The following is a 13,432-nucleotide window of genomic DNA, read 5'->3' as shown; positions in this document are numbered from 1 at the left end:
ATATTTTATAATTTATTCAATTTAGTCTCTAAAACTACGACTAACTTAACTTTCAATTTAAAGCTCCAAATCAAAATCCGATTTCACTATTACTCATTAGGGTATTCATTTATTTCTACAGTCAATTTTACATTTTATTTACTTTAGTCGCTAATGTACCAAACTATCAACTTATATTTACAATTTAGTCCTTTTTTCATATCTAATCTTAAAATTTATCAATTTAACACCTAAACCTTCAAGAAATCAAAACGAAAACTTTTAAAAATTTAATAATTTTATAAATTGGTACATGGGTTAGTTAAATCAAGGTCTCATGACTTCTAAAACATAAAAATTACATGAAAAAGGACTAAATTAAACTAACCAATTGAAGATCAAAAGTTTGAAACCTTAGCTATGGCGTCAAGAGCTTTCTTCCTTCTCCAAATTCGGTTGAAAGAGATGACATCTCTTTCCTTCCACCAAAAAGTAACTTTATAGTTGGATTAATTTATAAATTAATTTAATTAATTATGTTTCACTTTAATTAATCAATTTTTTTACCCGTTAAACCTAATAATATCCTACGGTACACTAGTTCTAAATTAAATATGGTTTTATTGATATTTTGGTCCTCTAGTTAATTACAATTTAAGTCCTTAAACCATTTACTAATAAAAAAATTATAGCGATTGGACATTACAATTTAGTCTCCGGGTCCTAATTAAATACAATTTCGACTAAATTACTTATCCAAAATTTAATTCACCTATAAAATAACTCTTTAAATATCTATATTTAATATTTATGGACTCAATTTATGGAAATAGAGTCCCGAAACTACATTTTCTGAACCCACTAAAAATTGGGTCATTACATTACCCTTCAAGATGTGGATTCTAGATTATTAATATTTTTTCTTTTTTCCATGTAGGACAAATTGATGCAAAATATTGATGCAATTATTAATTATCTTTGTTTGTTTATTTTTTAAATTGATGGGAATTAAATTACGTTTTCTTTTAGGGATCAATTTACTTAATATTAAAATTAAAATGAATCATGAGGTTTTTTACCAAATATTTTTAACTCATTCTTCTTATTTATTTCTTAACATATAATTATAGATAATATTTGGATGGATTTTCAAACAATTGAGAGTTAGCATTAAAAAACTATATTTTAGAGGAATGTACTATAACTTAATAGAAATGAATTTGTTGTTATTACAACAAAATGGATAAATGAAGGAATGGAAAATATGTCTATTAAGAAAGAATTGTACGAGTAATAGCATAAAAAATAAGTATTAATCCTTCACACACACACATATATATATATATATATATATATATATATATATATATATATATATATATATATGATGTTATTAATAAAATAACATTTTCGAATACTAATACAAAGTTCATTAAAAAAACTACTAAATTTTAACATTTTTTCATTATTTTAGTTATCAATTATCATGTTTTAAGTAAAAAATTGTAAACTTATTAAATATATTTTCAGTATGAAATACAATACCCTTATACATTGCACAAGTAAAAACCTAATTTATTTGTATTTAATTGCTTTAGCAATTACCAAACAATCACCAAGCTTCTACCAAAAAATCATAAATTTACCCCCACAAATTCCAATTATAACAAAGAAAAATTAATTGCAGCCAAGACTGTCTTTAATTAATCATAGCAGCAGTGCCACCTTACGTTTACATAAAGCAAAAGGCCTCAAAAAGTTCTTAACACACGTTGAGAAAAGTTGTAACATGTTGATCACCTAACTTTCATCAAACAGTCCATTCCTTTACAAGAAAAAGGTCAAACCAAATGCTAACTCCATATATACACAAGTTTACAAGTTTGATCAAACTGGACTTATTATATATTCACCAATTCGATAAACGAAGGGATCATAAGGTAGCGAATGGAGCCAGTAGCCATGGTTATGGAGAAAGCTTGGAGTTTTGGTTTGGTTCTTTTGTGGTTCAGTACTTTAAGCTGCTATCTGGTTAATGCAGCTGACGATAAAAATGGTGGTTTTGGAGCTTCTTTCATCTTCGGTGATTCTCTGGTGGATGCTGGTAATAATAACTATTTACCAACGTTGTCTAGGGCAAATATTCCACCAAATGGAATTGATTTTAAAGCTTCCGGTGGAAACCCTACTGGCAGATATACCAATGGTAGAACCATTGGTGACATTGTAGGTAAGCTCTGTTAACTCTCTTTATGTCTTGGGTTTTCGTATTATATTTACGGGCTTAACGGATCTTATCCAAGTTAATTAACAGGAGAAGAATTGGGAGTACCAAATTATGCAGTTCCATATCTTGCTCCAAATTCTACTGGGAAAGCTATACTTTATGGTGTAAATTATGCATCAGGAGGAGGGGGGATTATGAATGCAACTGGAAGAATATTTGTTAATAGACTGGGATTGGATATCCAAATCGATTTCTTCAACAATACAAGAAAGCAATTTGATAAATTGTTGGGTCCATCCAAGGCCAAAGATTATATTTCGAAAAGATCCATTTTCTCAGTTACAATTGGAGCAAATGATTTTCTCAACAACTATCTTCTCCCAGTTCTGTCGATTGGAGCAAGGATTTCTGAAACTCCAGATAGTTTCATTGAAGACATGATTAATCACTTGAGTAACCAATTAACAGTATGGACATCTTTCAGCTTAATAACCAATATTGAATTATCATTTCTTAACTAATTACAGCAATGTTTTAACTTGTTAATGGTGGGTTCAGAGACTTTACAAGCTCGATGCTCGGAAGTTTGTCATCGGAAACGTCGGTCCTATCGGGTGCATTCCTTATCAGAAAACCATCAATCAATTGAACGAAAACGAATGTGTGGATTTAGCAAACAAGCTAGCAATGCAGTACAATGGGCGATTAAAGGAGTTACTGACTGAATTGAATGGAAAGCTTAAAGGAGCCATATTTGTTCATGCCAATGTGTACGACTTAGTGATGGAACTCATCACTAATTATGCGAAATACGGTATAATTAATCCCAGGTTGTTGGAATCATATTTTCCCTTCCCCAGATTAATTTCTCAACATTATGGTTTTTTACATGTAGGTTTTACAACAGCAAGCGAAGCATGTTGTGGAAATGGAGGGCAATACGCAGGGATAATCCCATGTGGACCGACATCAAGTATGTGCAAAGACCGTGACAAGCATGTTTTCTGGGATCCTTATCACCCAAGTGAGGCTGCCAATCTTATAATTGCTCGACAACTTCTCCATGGAAGCACCAAATATATTTCTCCAGTCAATCTTAAACAACTTCGTAATCTTTGATTAATTAGATGTGATTTCTTGTTAATCACAAGAGTTTGTTTAATATTCGAAGAACATACGCAAGTTCCTATACACATTTTCATCATCCATGTTTAGGTTCAAATGAATTTGAAGATGATTCTGGCAAGTGATGTAAGTTTCTTTGTTGAGGGTGGATTATCCGCTTTTCACCAAACATTTTATTCACAAAATCACCTCACGTACCTTCTTTAATAAATGCAATTACTTATTTCTCCCACTTACAAACGAACAATTAGCAGGCTTCAACTGTGTCTGCTTTCCTTAGCCACATTTAACATTGATTGGAAGATAATACCCATATTCCACTATGAAATGTCCATGGTCCCACTGGATCTAACTCACCATCCATTTTTTTTTTCATTTCCTTGGGGTCATCTTCGAATATCCATTTTTTATCATTCAATGGTAAAAATATTTTTAAAAATAATAACTGTTTATTATTAGAAGAAATTTGATACGAAATTTGATTTATTAAAATGTGATGGTTAGAAAAGTAAATTTAATCAATATTTAATATGCTTTATTAAAATTCTAAAATATAATGGTAATTTAAATATGAAACAACACTTATTAAATAAAAATAATTTTAATACATTTTAATATTTTACCTAATTTTTATGATTAACAAATATTTATATTAAATATTTAATAAATTTATAATTTTAATTCAGAAAAAATTGTTTCAAAATTATCTTGCATGTATTATATAAAGGAATAATATTTTGTATGCTACTAATGGGGTTTTAGACTCACAAACAGGATTAAAAGGTTGACAAATGTTTTATAAAAGTATAGTAAAATATTAAAAAATAAATATTTTTAAAAGAGACACATGACCGGCTATTTGTAAAATAAATAAGATGTACACTATTAGTGTGCCAAATACTAACCCTTATTTAAGTACCTAGAGATATGTTTTCTAAATATATTCATGTATATTTGAAAAGAAAACATATATTAAATATGTTTAAAAAACTTAATATAACATTTGGTATTCAAACTTGGCACTTTTTCTTAATTTGATATTCAATTTTCTTTTTGTCTAATTTAGTGCCTAAACTTTTCAAACGTTATATAAATTATCTAATATACTAATAATGTTATTTTTTATGATGTAGCAAAAATGATGAATGTATGAACAATATCTGGAAAATGATATGGGAATTTTTTATTTTTTTGTTGTTGTTGTATTTTAAATATTCAATTAATTTTAGTTTTATTTATTTTTTAATTTTTTAATTTAACATAATAAATTAATTTTATTTTGGGTTTTAAAACTCTTGTTTTCTTCTTTAATATTTGTTCCTTAAACATAGCTCCAAGCATAATTTTTGAGCATGCATTTCCTGTAACACTTACGAAATTTTTGTAGAATTTAGAGCTTTCTGAAGATCAATTCATGTTTTAAACTTGCAGCCCCTCTTAAATTATTCTTGCCATTAATCTTGGCCCTTATAAAAAAGTAAAATTTGAGCATATTATTAAGGGAAACAAATTAAACTCCATAGAAATGTAATCATTTCTATTATTAGATTCCATGTCATCTGTCCATGTTAGTGTACAATAGTTATTTTTGTCATCTCATAAAAACTAACATTGTTAGTGTTCTGAGGGGGAGGGGTAATTTGTATTACCATTTGAAAAGTTCACGTATAAATTTCGATAAAAAAAAAAGATTGAGCATCACAAAGTAAGAAAAAATGTCAAATTCAGATATTAAATTAGATAAAAAAAAACTTAATTACCAAATTAGTATAAAGTGACTAGTTTAAGGCATTGAATTGGACTAGAAAAAAAAAGTTGATATCAAATTAAGGAAAATATCAAGTTTTAGATGCCAAATGTTATATTAAGCCTAAAAATAAGATTAAAATATGTCATAAGTCCATGTAATCTTTAAAAAAAATTAGAATTAAGTACATGTAGTTTCATTGAAATATGATTAACAAAGCTGAAGAAAAAAGTAGAAAGGAAGCAGAAACAATGAGCGAAGAATGGAGATTCCAACAGTGAAAGGCACGTTAAATACTATAACTTTCTCTGGAACATGAACCAACTTGATCTTCCATGAAACAATGACCACAAAGCTTCCTCCACCGATAGCCCAAAACAGATCCTCACTAGGAAATATAACCCTGCAATTTGTAACAATAATATTATTTTTTTTAGTTTTTAAAGTTTTATATGCTAAAAGAAAACAAAAACAGCAAATGCAAGTTGTTGCAGGACATTATATCACCTTCAATTTCCTTTTCCTGGGATTCTGTCAACCTTGCTGCAAACCCAGAAAAGCCATGTTTATAGCTATTAAGCATTGAACTTTTTTCTGCTTCCTTGCTGAGATTCAAATTTCAAAGATATTACAATCTTGATTCATCCAAAATAAAAAAGGAGCAAAGCTTATGTTATTCTTTTTTATTGAAATTTAGTGTAATGTAAATTAATAATACCTTCCAAGAAAATGGGACAGCATTGGAGCGGATCTGTTAGCAAGGCATTGGAGAAGTTTTTCAATTTCAGAAGAAGAGTGTGAAGATCAACTAAAGAAGATGAAGCTGAACGGTCTAGTTTGAAGTGTGGGGCTAAATTTTTTTTAATTAATTATAAAATGACATGAAAATTATGTGAAAAAAATAATTAGAAAATTACATGTCATTCAATTAATTGCCAACTCAGCAATTTATTAATATTTTAACGGTTTTACACTAAAAATAAAATGATAAATAGAGTGATATTTTATAATTTTTTAAATTGAATTACCTAACAAAATTTTTTTAATAATCGAGTGGCTTGCCTTTCTTTTTAACTTTATACAATTTTTTTTCATTTCATGGTTACGCTTATTGGTGCTCATGGGTGGGTCGGGCCTAAAAATAGACCTAAAATTTTACCCAAGCCCGACCCAAATAAAAATAATAAAACTCGGACTCGACTCGCCCGCCCATATTAATTTTTATATTATTTTATATAACTTTTAAATATATAAAATACATCAAAATACTAAAAATCAAAATAAATATTCTCCAACAAAATGAAAATAAATTTTAAAAATATGTTGACTTAAATAGCACTAAGATAGATGCAACTTAATAAGCAAATACCTCTAAAATAATAACAAAATTAACAAATGACTTTAAAATAATAACAAAATTAATAATAAAATAAGTTTTATACAATATCCAAACAATAACAACAAAATAGTAGCAACATAATAGTAATATGGTAGCAAAATAGGGAGAAAACAATAAGAAAATAACATTAAAAAAAATAACAAATTTTTTTGTCATTTAGTGAATTCGAGCCGGGCCCGGGTCAAAAATACTTTACCCGAGGCCCGGCCCGTTTTTTAAACGGGCATTATTTTTTTGTCCAACCCCATTTTTTGGGCCTATATTTTTGCCCAAACCCTCCCACATTTCAGGGGCGGGCCTTCGGGCTGGGCCTGTAGCCCGACCCATGAGCAGGTCTAGTTGTGCTCTCAAAGATATTTTCTTGTCGGTACAAAGATATTGAGATAATAGATAAACTAGGATAATGTTTACTTATGAAAATAGTTAAAATTAGAAACCGTTAAGGGATTATTTATTTTAGGAGAATTTTTTAAAGTGTTGTTTTTGAAGGTACCAATTCAATCTCTTAACAATGAAAGGTTTTATTTTCTTTTGCAAAGAGTTGTGTATAGTTCACGGAGGAGGTGTCTTGGTCGTACGTAGATGTACAACCACCTACTCAGAGGCGATGTGAGCATCTCACCTTTGGTAGAATTCTAACCCTTGACTAACCGCTTTGTTCGGCCACTTAGGTGGAAAACATGTCAAGTGTTGTAGGTCAAGAGGTAAGTGGAAGACTGTTCATAGGTGTCTTTTAGGTGTCTTCTTCTCGTGTTATGTATAGCATTGGTGGGGTACAATAAATCTTTCTTCTTCTTCTTTTTACTTTATTTTTAATTTTTACTTCCATAATTTACGAAACAATATTGTACTTTTCTTTAAAATATTTATTTTAAATTATGACACATAAAATTTAATGTTTCATTTAATTGTTAAAAAACAGTTTTAGTATTGGAAGGACTTAATTCTTATAGCATCGATAGTTTAAGAATGCTATTGTAATAGCTCGATTTAGACCTTATTCGGAACAGTGGTTTTGGGACCACGAATCCGAGTTAGAAAAATATTTTTAAAATTACTTTATATGTTTATTAGGTGTGAATTAATATATGTGAAATTTTCGTGCTTTAATTTTGTTGTTTGAGTGCTCGATTTAATAAAAGGGCTTAATCGCGTAAAATGAAAATTTGATGGTTTAATGTGTGAGGACCGAATTGTGATTGTCTTTGTAGTATGATGTGTTTAAATTGCAATTTACCCATAATAGAATGTAATGGACGGTAGTGACCTTATTATATAATGGCTTTATATTTTAAGTTAAAGGTTAATTATGTAAAATAGGTAATAACATGTATATAATAAAACATAAAAATTAAAATAAGCATGCATAATGTTTTGTTCTTGTCGAATAATAAAAAAGAAAGAAAAGAAACAAAAAGAAAAGAAACAAAACCTTCAAGGGTTCGGCCATTAGCAAGCTTGATTCAAGGTTAAACCGAATAAGGGCTCGGTTTTTGATAATTTTTACGTTTTTGAGATCGTTGCAATGTAATGTACAAAGTCCATGCTTAAATTTCTGATTTTGATGAATATTTTGAGTTATGCCATTGATGAATAATTGAGCTTTGTGATGTTAGTTGATGAAATATGAAAGATATGTTTTGGATTAACATGTTTTGTATTGGAATTTTTGATGATTTTGAGTAATTAGGACTAAATTGAAAAAATAATAAATTTAGAGATTAAAATGTGAAATAAATGAAATATATGGACTTGGATGAACATAAGGAAGATTCGGCCTAAGCATAGTGTACTCAAATTTTGCATGTTTTGTGTTTTGTGCAATTTGGACTAAATTGTAAAAAGTGTAAAATGTCAGGGTAAAATGGTAATTTGTCATTTATGTGTTTTTGGACTAAATTGAGTTAAAATATGTTTGAATGAGTTTAATTTTAATATGTTTAGATCAAAAACCAAAGAAATCGAATTTGGATCAAGGGAAAACCAAAGTTGTCGATTAGTCGTCCCGTTTCGATTTTCGTTGTCTGAGGTAAGTTTATAAGCAAATAGATGTTGTTTATTTTAAATAAATACGAGTTTATTATGCTGAAATGAATTATGTGAAGTATATTGTTGTTAGTCGAATATGTATATGCTAGAGAGCTATATTTACAAATTCGTTTCGACCGAGTTATGACGTCTGAAAGCCCTGTGCGAACCTTAGGAATAGCTAAGATACATATGTCATGACATAGGATTCCGATATGTGATGTACGAGTAAGACCATGGCATCGATATATGTGTGCAAGTAAGACCACATTTAATACGTTGGCATCGATATGTGATTTCGATATATTTGAACGAGTAAGACCACTTTTAATATGTTGACATCGATATGTGATTCCGATATATGTGTGCGAGTAAGACCACTTTAATACGTTGGCATCGATATGTGATTCCGATCTACGTGTGCGAGTAAGACCCTGTTTGGGACAGTAGTATCGATATGTGATTACATGTAAGACCACGTCTGGGACGTTGGTATTGTACGATATGTGTGATTATCCGACTATCCTATTCAATTTCGAATGGTTCAACGGGCAATGATAAGTTGTGATCGAATGTGTAAAACGAGCTAAAGTGACCAGGTATGTGATAGTTGATTACCTATTTAGAAATAAAGTAAGTTGGTTATTTGAGATAGGATGCAAATTATACATAATGCTAATGTAAATATATATGTATTAGTATGGTATATTCGGTCATATGTTATGCATAAATATGTGATATTAAATTTTTATTCAAGAGTATGTGCTTTTGAGTGTATATATATTAGGTTATATAATGTTACTATGGTTTTGAAATTGAATGTTACTTTGATAATAGATATATATTTTCGCCAAGGTAAAATTTATATATGAAAGTATATGTTGTATATGACATTGTAAGCTTGAAATTAAATGTGATTATGATATTATAAATTGGTTTGGTTAAATTGAGTTGATATCGTCATTGAATTATTTATTTTCTTATGACTTACTAAGCTATGATAGCTTACTGTATGTGTATGTTTGTCTCCGCTTTATAGATTTTAGAGTCAAGTTATGAGCTCGAGGATTGTCAGTAAATTCTATCACACTATCAGCTGTTTTTGGTACTTTATAAGTTAAATTTCGAACCTATGGCATGTATAGGCTAGATAATATTTGGAAATGTTGGACTTTGTTATGTGAATATATATTTAAGCCATGTGAAAATGGCTTGTTTATTTTATTAGGTTCAGTTTCAAGGTTTGATCAAATTTTGGTTATCTTTGATATGGTTGGAGTTTATTTTGGTATGCATATTATATGATATGTATGATTTGTGTTTTGATGATATGTTTGTGATGCTGGTTATATGATTCGAAAATGAGATGTGTTAATGATAAATCATAATCGGCCATGAAAGTAGCTCATTTAGAATGTATGATTTGTGGTATATTTTGTGAGGTGGTTGATTATAAAATTGGCTTAAGTGAGGTTAATATGGTCGGTGGATATGTTTTGGTTGTGGTTTTGATGTTTCGGTCATTATATGTTTATATGTGAATCATGGTTGATATATTTGCTAATGGTAATGAAGTTATGCCAAAGTATATGCGTATGGAAAATTTAGTATGATGTGAAATTGTGGTAGGATATTTTTGTTAAGTGATATGTATGATATAAAAGTGGGATGTATCAGGTAAATGGTTATGATTTGAATTATTGGTATTTGGTTATGTGATGAAGTAAATATGGATAATGATTATAAGTTTTTAATCATTAGTTATAAATGATGTGCATTCATATTCAGCTAATGATAGATAAATTAAATATGTGTGCATGTAACATGTTTGTTTGTGGTTTGATATTTAAAGGTCAAGATGATTAGTTTAATGTTTGATTCTTGTTATATGTAGAAAGAGTTAACGGCAAATTATAGAAATAATATGGCTATTTTAATTCTGTACTTATTAGTAAATAAAGAATATGTATGAGGTATATTTTGTTAGCAAAACGGATAGTCATTAAGTGACAAGTTAATATTTGGTCGAATATGCAAATGGTAATTTTTAACTTAAGATTGAATGGTGGAATTGGTATGACTTTAATAGTTAATTTTTAACAGCCGAATAGGTGAGCAAATGAATTGATTATGTATTTGTAATTTTGTCATGATGTTAGTATATAAATTTTGGTATGTTTAGATTTGATAATTATGCTTAGAAATGGTTCGTAGATTGTTTGATAATATGATGGTTAGACATGCTATTTAGCTTGTGTATTAACTGATATTATCATGTTTAAATTCGGCCTTGACACTTTATAGCATTAGACAAGAGTATGTTATGTTATATGTATAAATACAAACTTGTGATGTGTTTGATGAGAAAAGTAAATTATGATTTACATATTGATTTGGTTATATGAAATGTTATATGCGTGTATAGTAATAGAGACAAATGAAAGTTGACATTGAATAAAGTATATGTATTTAGTATGTCTTAATATTCAGTTATTGTATTGGAAATTGGTCATATGAATAGTAATTTATGTAATAAGATAACAAAATGGTTATATGCAGGGGCGAAGCTAGAACAATTTTTTTGGGGGGGCCGAATGAAATTTTAATTTTTTAGTCTATATATTTATAATTTTTAAAGGATTAAATTAAATTTTTATAATTGTAGGGGGGCAAAGTGTAATTTTATCTTTACTAATTTAAAATTTTAAAAAAATCTAAAGGGCCTCAATGGAAATTTTCCATTTTAGGGGGGGCTGGGGCCCATGCCTGCCCCCCTAGTTTCGCCCCTGGTTATATGTGAGTTTAATAAAATTGTTTTATGCTTTGTGTATTAATGATTCAAGAATTGATAAACTAAAGTTACAAAGATATACCTTCGAATATGATCTGAGTAATTGTGTGAATGTATGAAAGTTGTATCTTTTTTGGTAATGTCTCGTAACCTCATTCTGAAGACGGATACGGGTTAGGGGTGTTACAGCTATTAGCATATTTGGAAATTTAAAGACCAATTTAGAATTAAGATCATAATTTGAGATGTCTATACGATTAACTCAATTATATTTTATCACTCTAAGTTTATAATTTAAGTTGGGTGCATGGAGAAAAAATTGGCTTTAATGTGTCCCCAGAAGTGAAATACTTTTCAAGGCTTTAGACATTCTTCCATTTTGTTGCCATCAATTACAATGAATGATTACACATGCGTAACATGTAAAATATATACAAGAAATCTCTCCATCTTTTTAACTCAAGTGAGAATGAACTCCTCTACATGAAATGGTTTGTACACTTTGCTAACGAAAAACAGAGTTAGTGATTAGAGTGAAATTGTAATAAGATAATCGTACTAAAAGAATGTTGTTTCAATAACAAAGAATGAAATCTGAATGTAATAAGAAATCAAAATATAAGCAGTTGATTTATACAATGTAAATGTAGAGGGAAGGAAAAAAGGCAAAAAAGAAGATAGTTGAGGGGAAGAGAAGAAAGAAATGGAAGCAAAATGGTGAGATAGCATGGGGGACACCGAAGGCAAGGATTGGAAACTGAGGATTTTGTTGGTTGACAGCGACACATCATGTCGTGGCTTAGACAGTTTTAGATATGAGATGACCACTGAACCCTGCGCGTGCCGCTGCCCAACAACCCCTTCAAACCCCACATTCACCCGTCCTTCACTCACTGCTCACCTGCTGCTTCTTCACACCCCCTCCCCCCCCTTTTCTCTCTTACTCTCTTGTTTTATTTATATGGCTGTCGGTTTATTCTTCACGGCTTCAACGTCTCATATGCAGATTTCACATCGATTTGTTTTAATGGAAAACGTCTTTCTTACAAAACGTAAATATTAGTGATAGAATGGATGATTTTGGTAATATTTTACTTGCTCCATCTCATCTTATATTGCAATATTAAGTTAAAAAATCATTAGTAAAGGATGTAACATATCTATTAAGTGAATGTTTTCAACATTTGTTCCAGATTGGAGTGAAAGGTAATAAAACAATCTCCACTCCCTAATTTTGCTCCTTGTTTTTGCACGTTTAGCTTGCATTTAATTAAGATTTCATTGTACAGCTCAAAAAAGCCAACATCCATTCAAATTGTGGCGTTGATCAAATATATTTTATTAATAAAACTTTGGTGATGTATGTAGTATTTTGAGTAAATGACACATGTGGGTTCATAGTTTAAATTTCATGATTACAAATTATTTAAGTTTGTATTAAATTGATTATATGTGTTATTTGTAGCTTGTATTGTGTATAGAGTAAATTAGACATAAGATTATTAAATTATTAATTAATTACGTTTTAATTATTTAATTTTAAAATTTTATAAAATGATTATTAAACTATTTAAAAGTTTTATTTAAATAATTAAACTGTTAAGATTATCATTATATGACAGTTTCTATTTGTCTTTGTCTATACCTATCAAAAGCTATTCTTCCATTTCTTTTTTATAATTTAAGTTTTGTTTTAATAAAATAATTTTGAATATCATGAATCTATTAAATAAAATTTAACTAATTTTCTTCTTTAATATTCGAGGTGATTGTCAAATTAATTTGAATTTAAAATATATTTATTTATTTATTTATGGGTATTAATAATTGAATCGAAGATTAAAACTTAGTCATCAAACTTGAAAAAAACTTCAGACTTGCAATTTTTAAAGTTAAGTGATGCTTTTGTATTTACTATTGAATTTAAAACATATATATTATCGGGTAAAAAAGGGGTGTGAGTGTGAACATGTGAAAAGGAAAAGGGCAGAGGTTTGGTTGGTAAAGAAGAAATGAGAAAAGAGGAGATGGGAAGAGTACGGAGAAGGAATCAGAAAATGCCAGACATGAGGCCTCCGAAATCAGAGGGAAGACCCAATAATTGCACCCCACGCTGCCCGACACTCCTCATTATGT

At 29.3% G+C, this 13,432-nt stretch overlaps 1 protein-coding gene across 1 annotated transcript; it reads left to right on the top strand.

The window, feature by feature from the left end:
• Positions 1 to 1,856: 1,856 nt before the first annotated feature.
• LOC108488761 (GDSL esterase/lipase At2g23540-like) lies at positions 1,857 to 3,542 on the top strand. Its single transcript, XM_017793046.2, has 4 exons — positions 1,857 to 2,209; positions 2,294 to 2,673; positions 2,765 to 3,020; positions 3,102 to 3,542. The coding sequence occupies exons 1-4, from the start codon at positions 1,927 to 1,929 to the stop codon at positions 3,323 to 3,325; spliced, it is 1,143 nt and encodes a 380-aa protein (XP_017648535.2). The 5' UTR covers positions 1,857 to 1,926; the 3' UTR covers positions 3,326 to 3,542.
• Positions 3,543 to 13,432: the final 9,890 nt, after the last annotated feature.

The sequence above is a fragment of the Gossypium arboreum genome, chromosome 10 (assembly GCF_025698485.1).
Source record: "Gossypium arboreum isolate Shixiya-1 chromosome 10, ASM2569848v2, whole genome shotgun sequence".
NCBI classification, from domain to species: domain Eukaryota; kingdom Viridiplantae; phylum Streptophyta; class Magnoliopsida; order Malvales; family Malvaceae; genus Gossypium; species Gossypium arboreum.
This window is presented reverse-complemented; position numbering and strand designations above follow the sequence as displayed.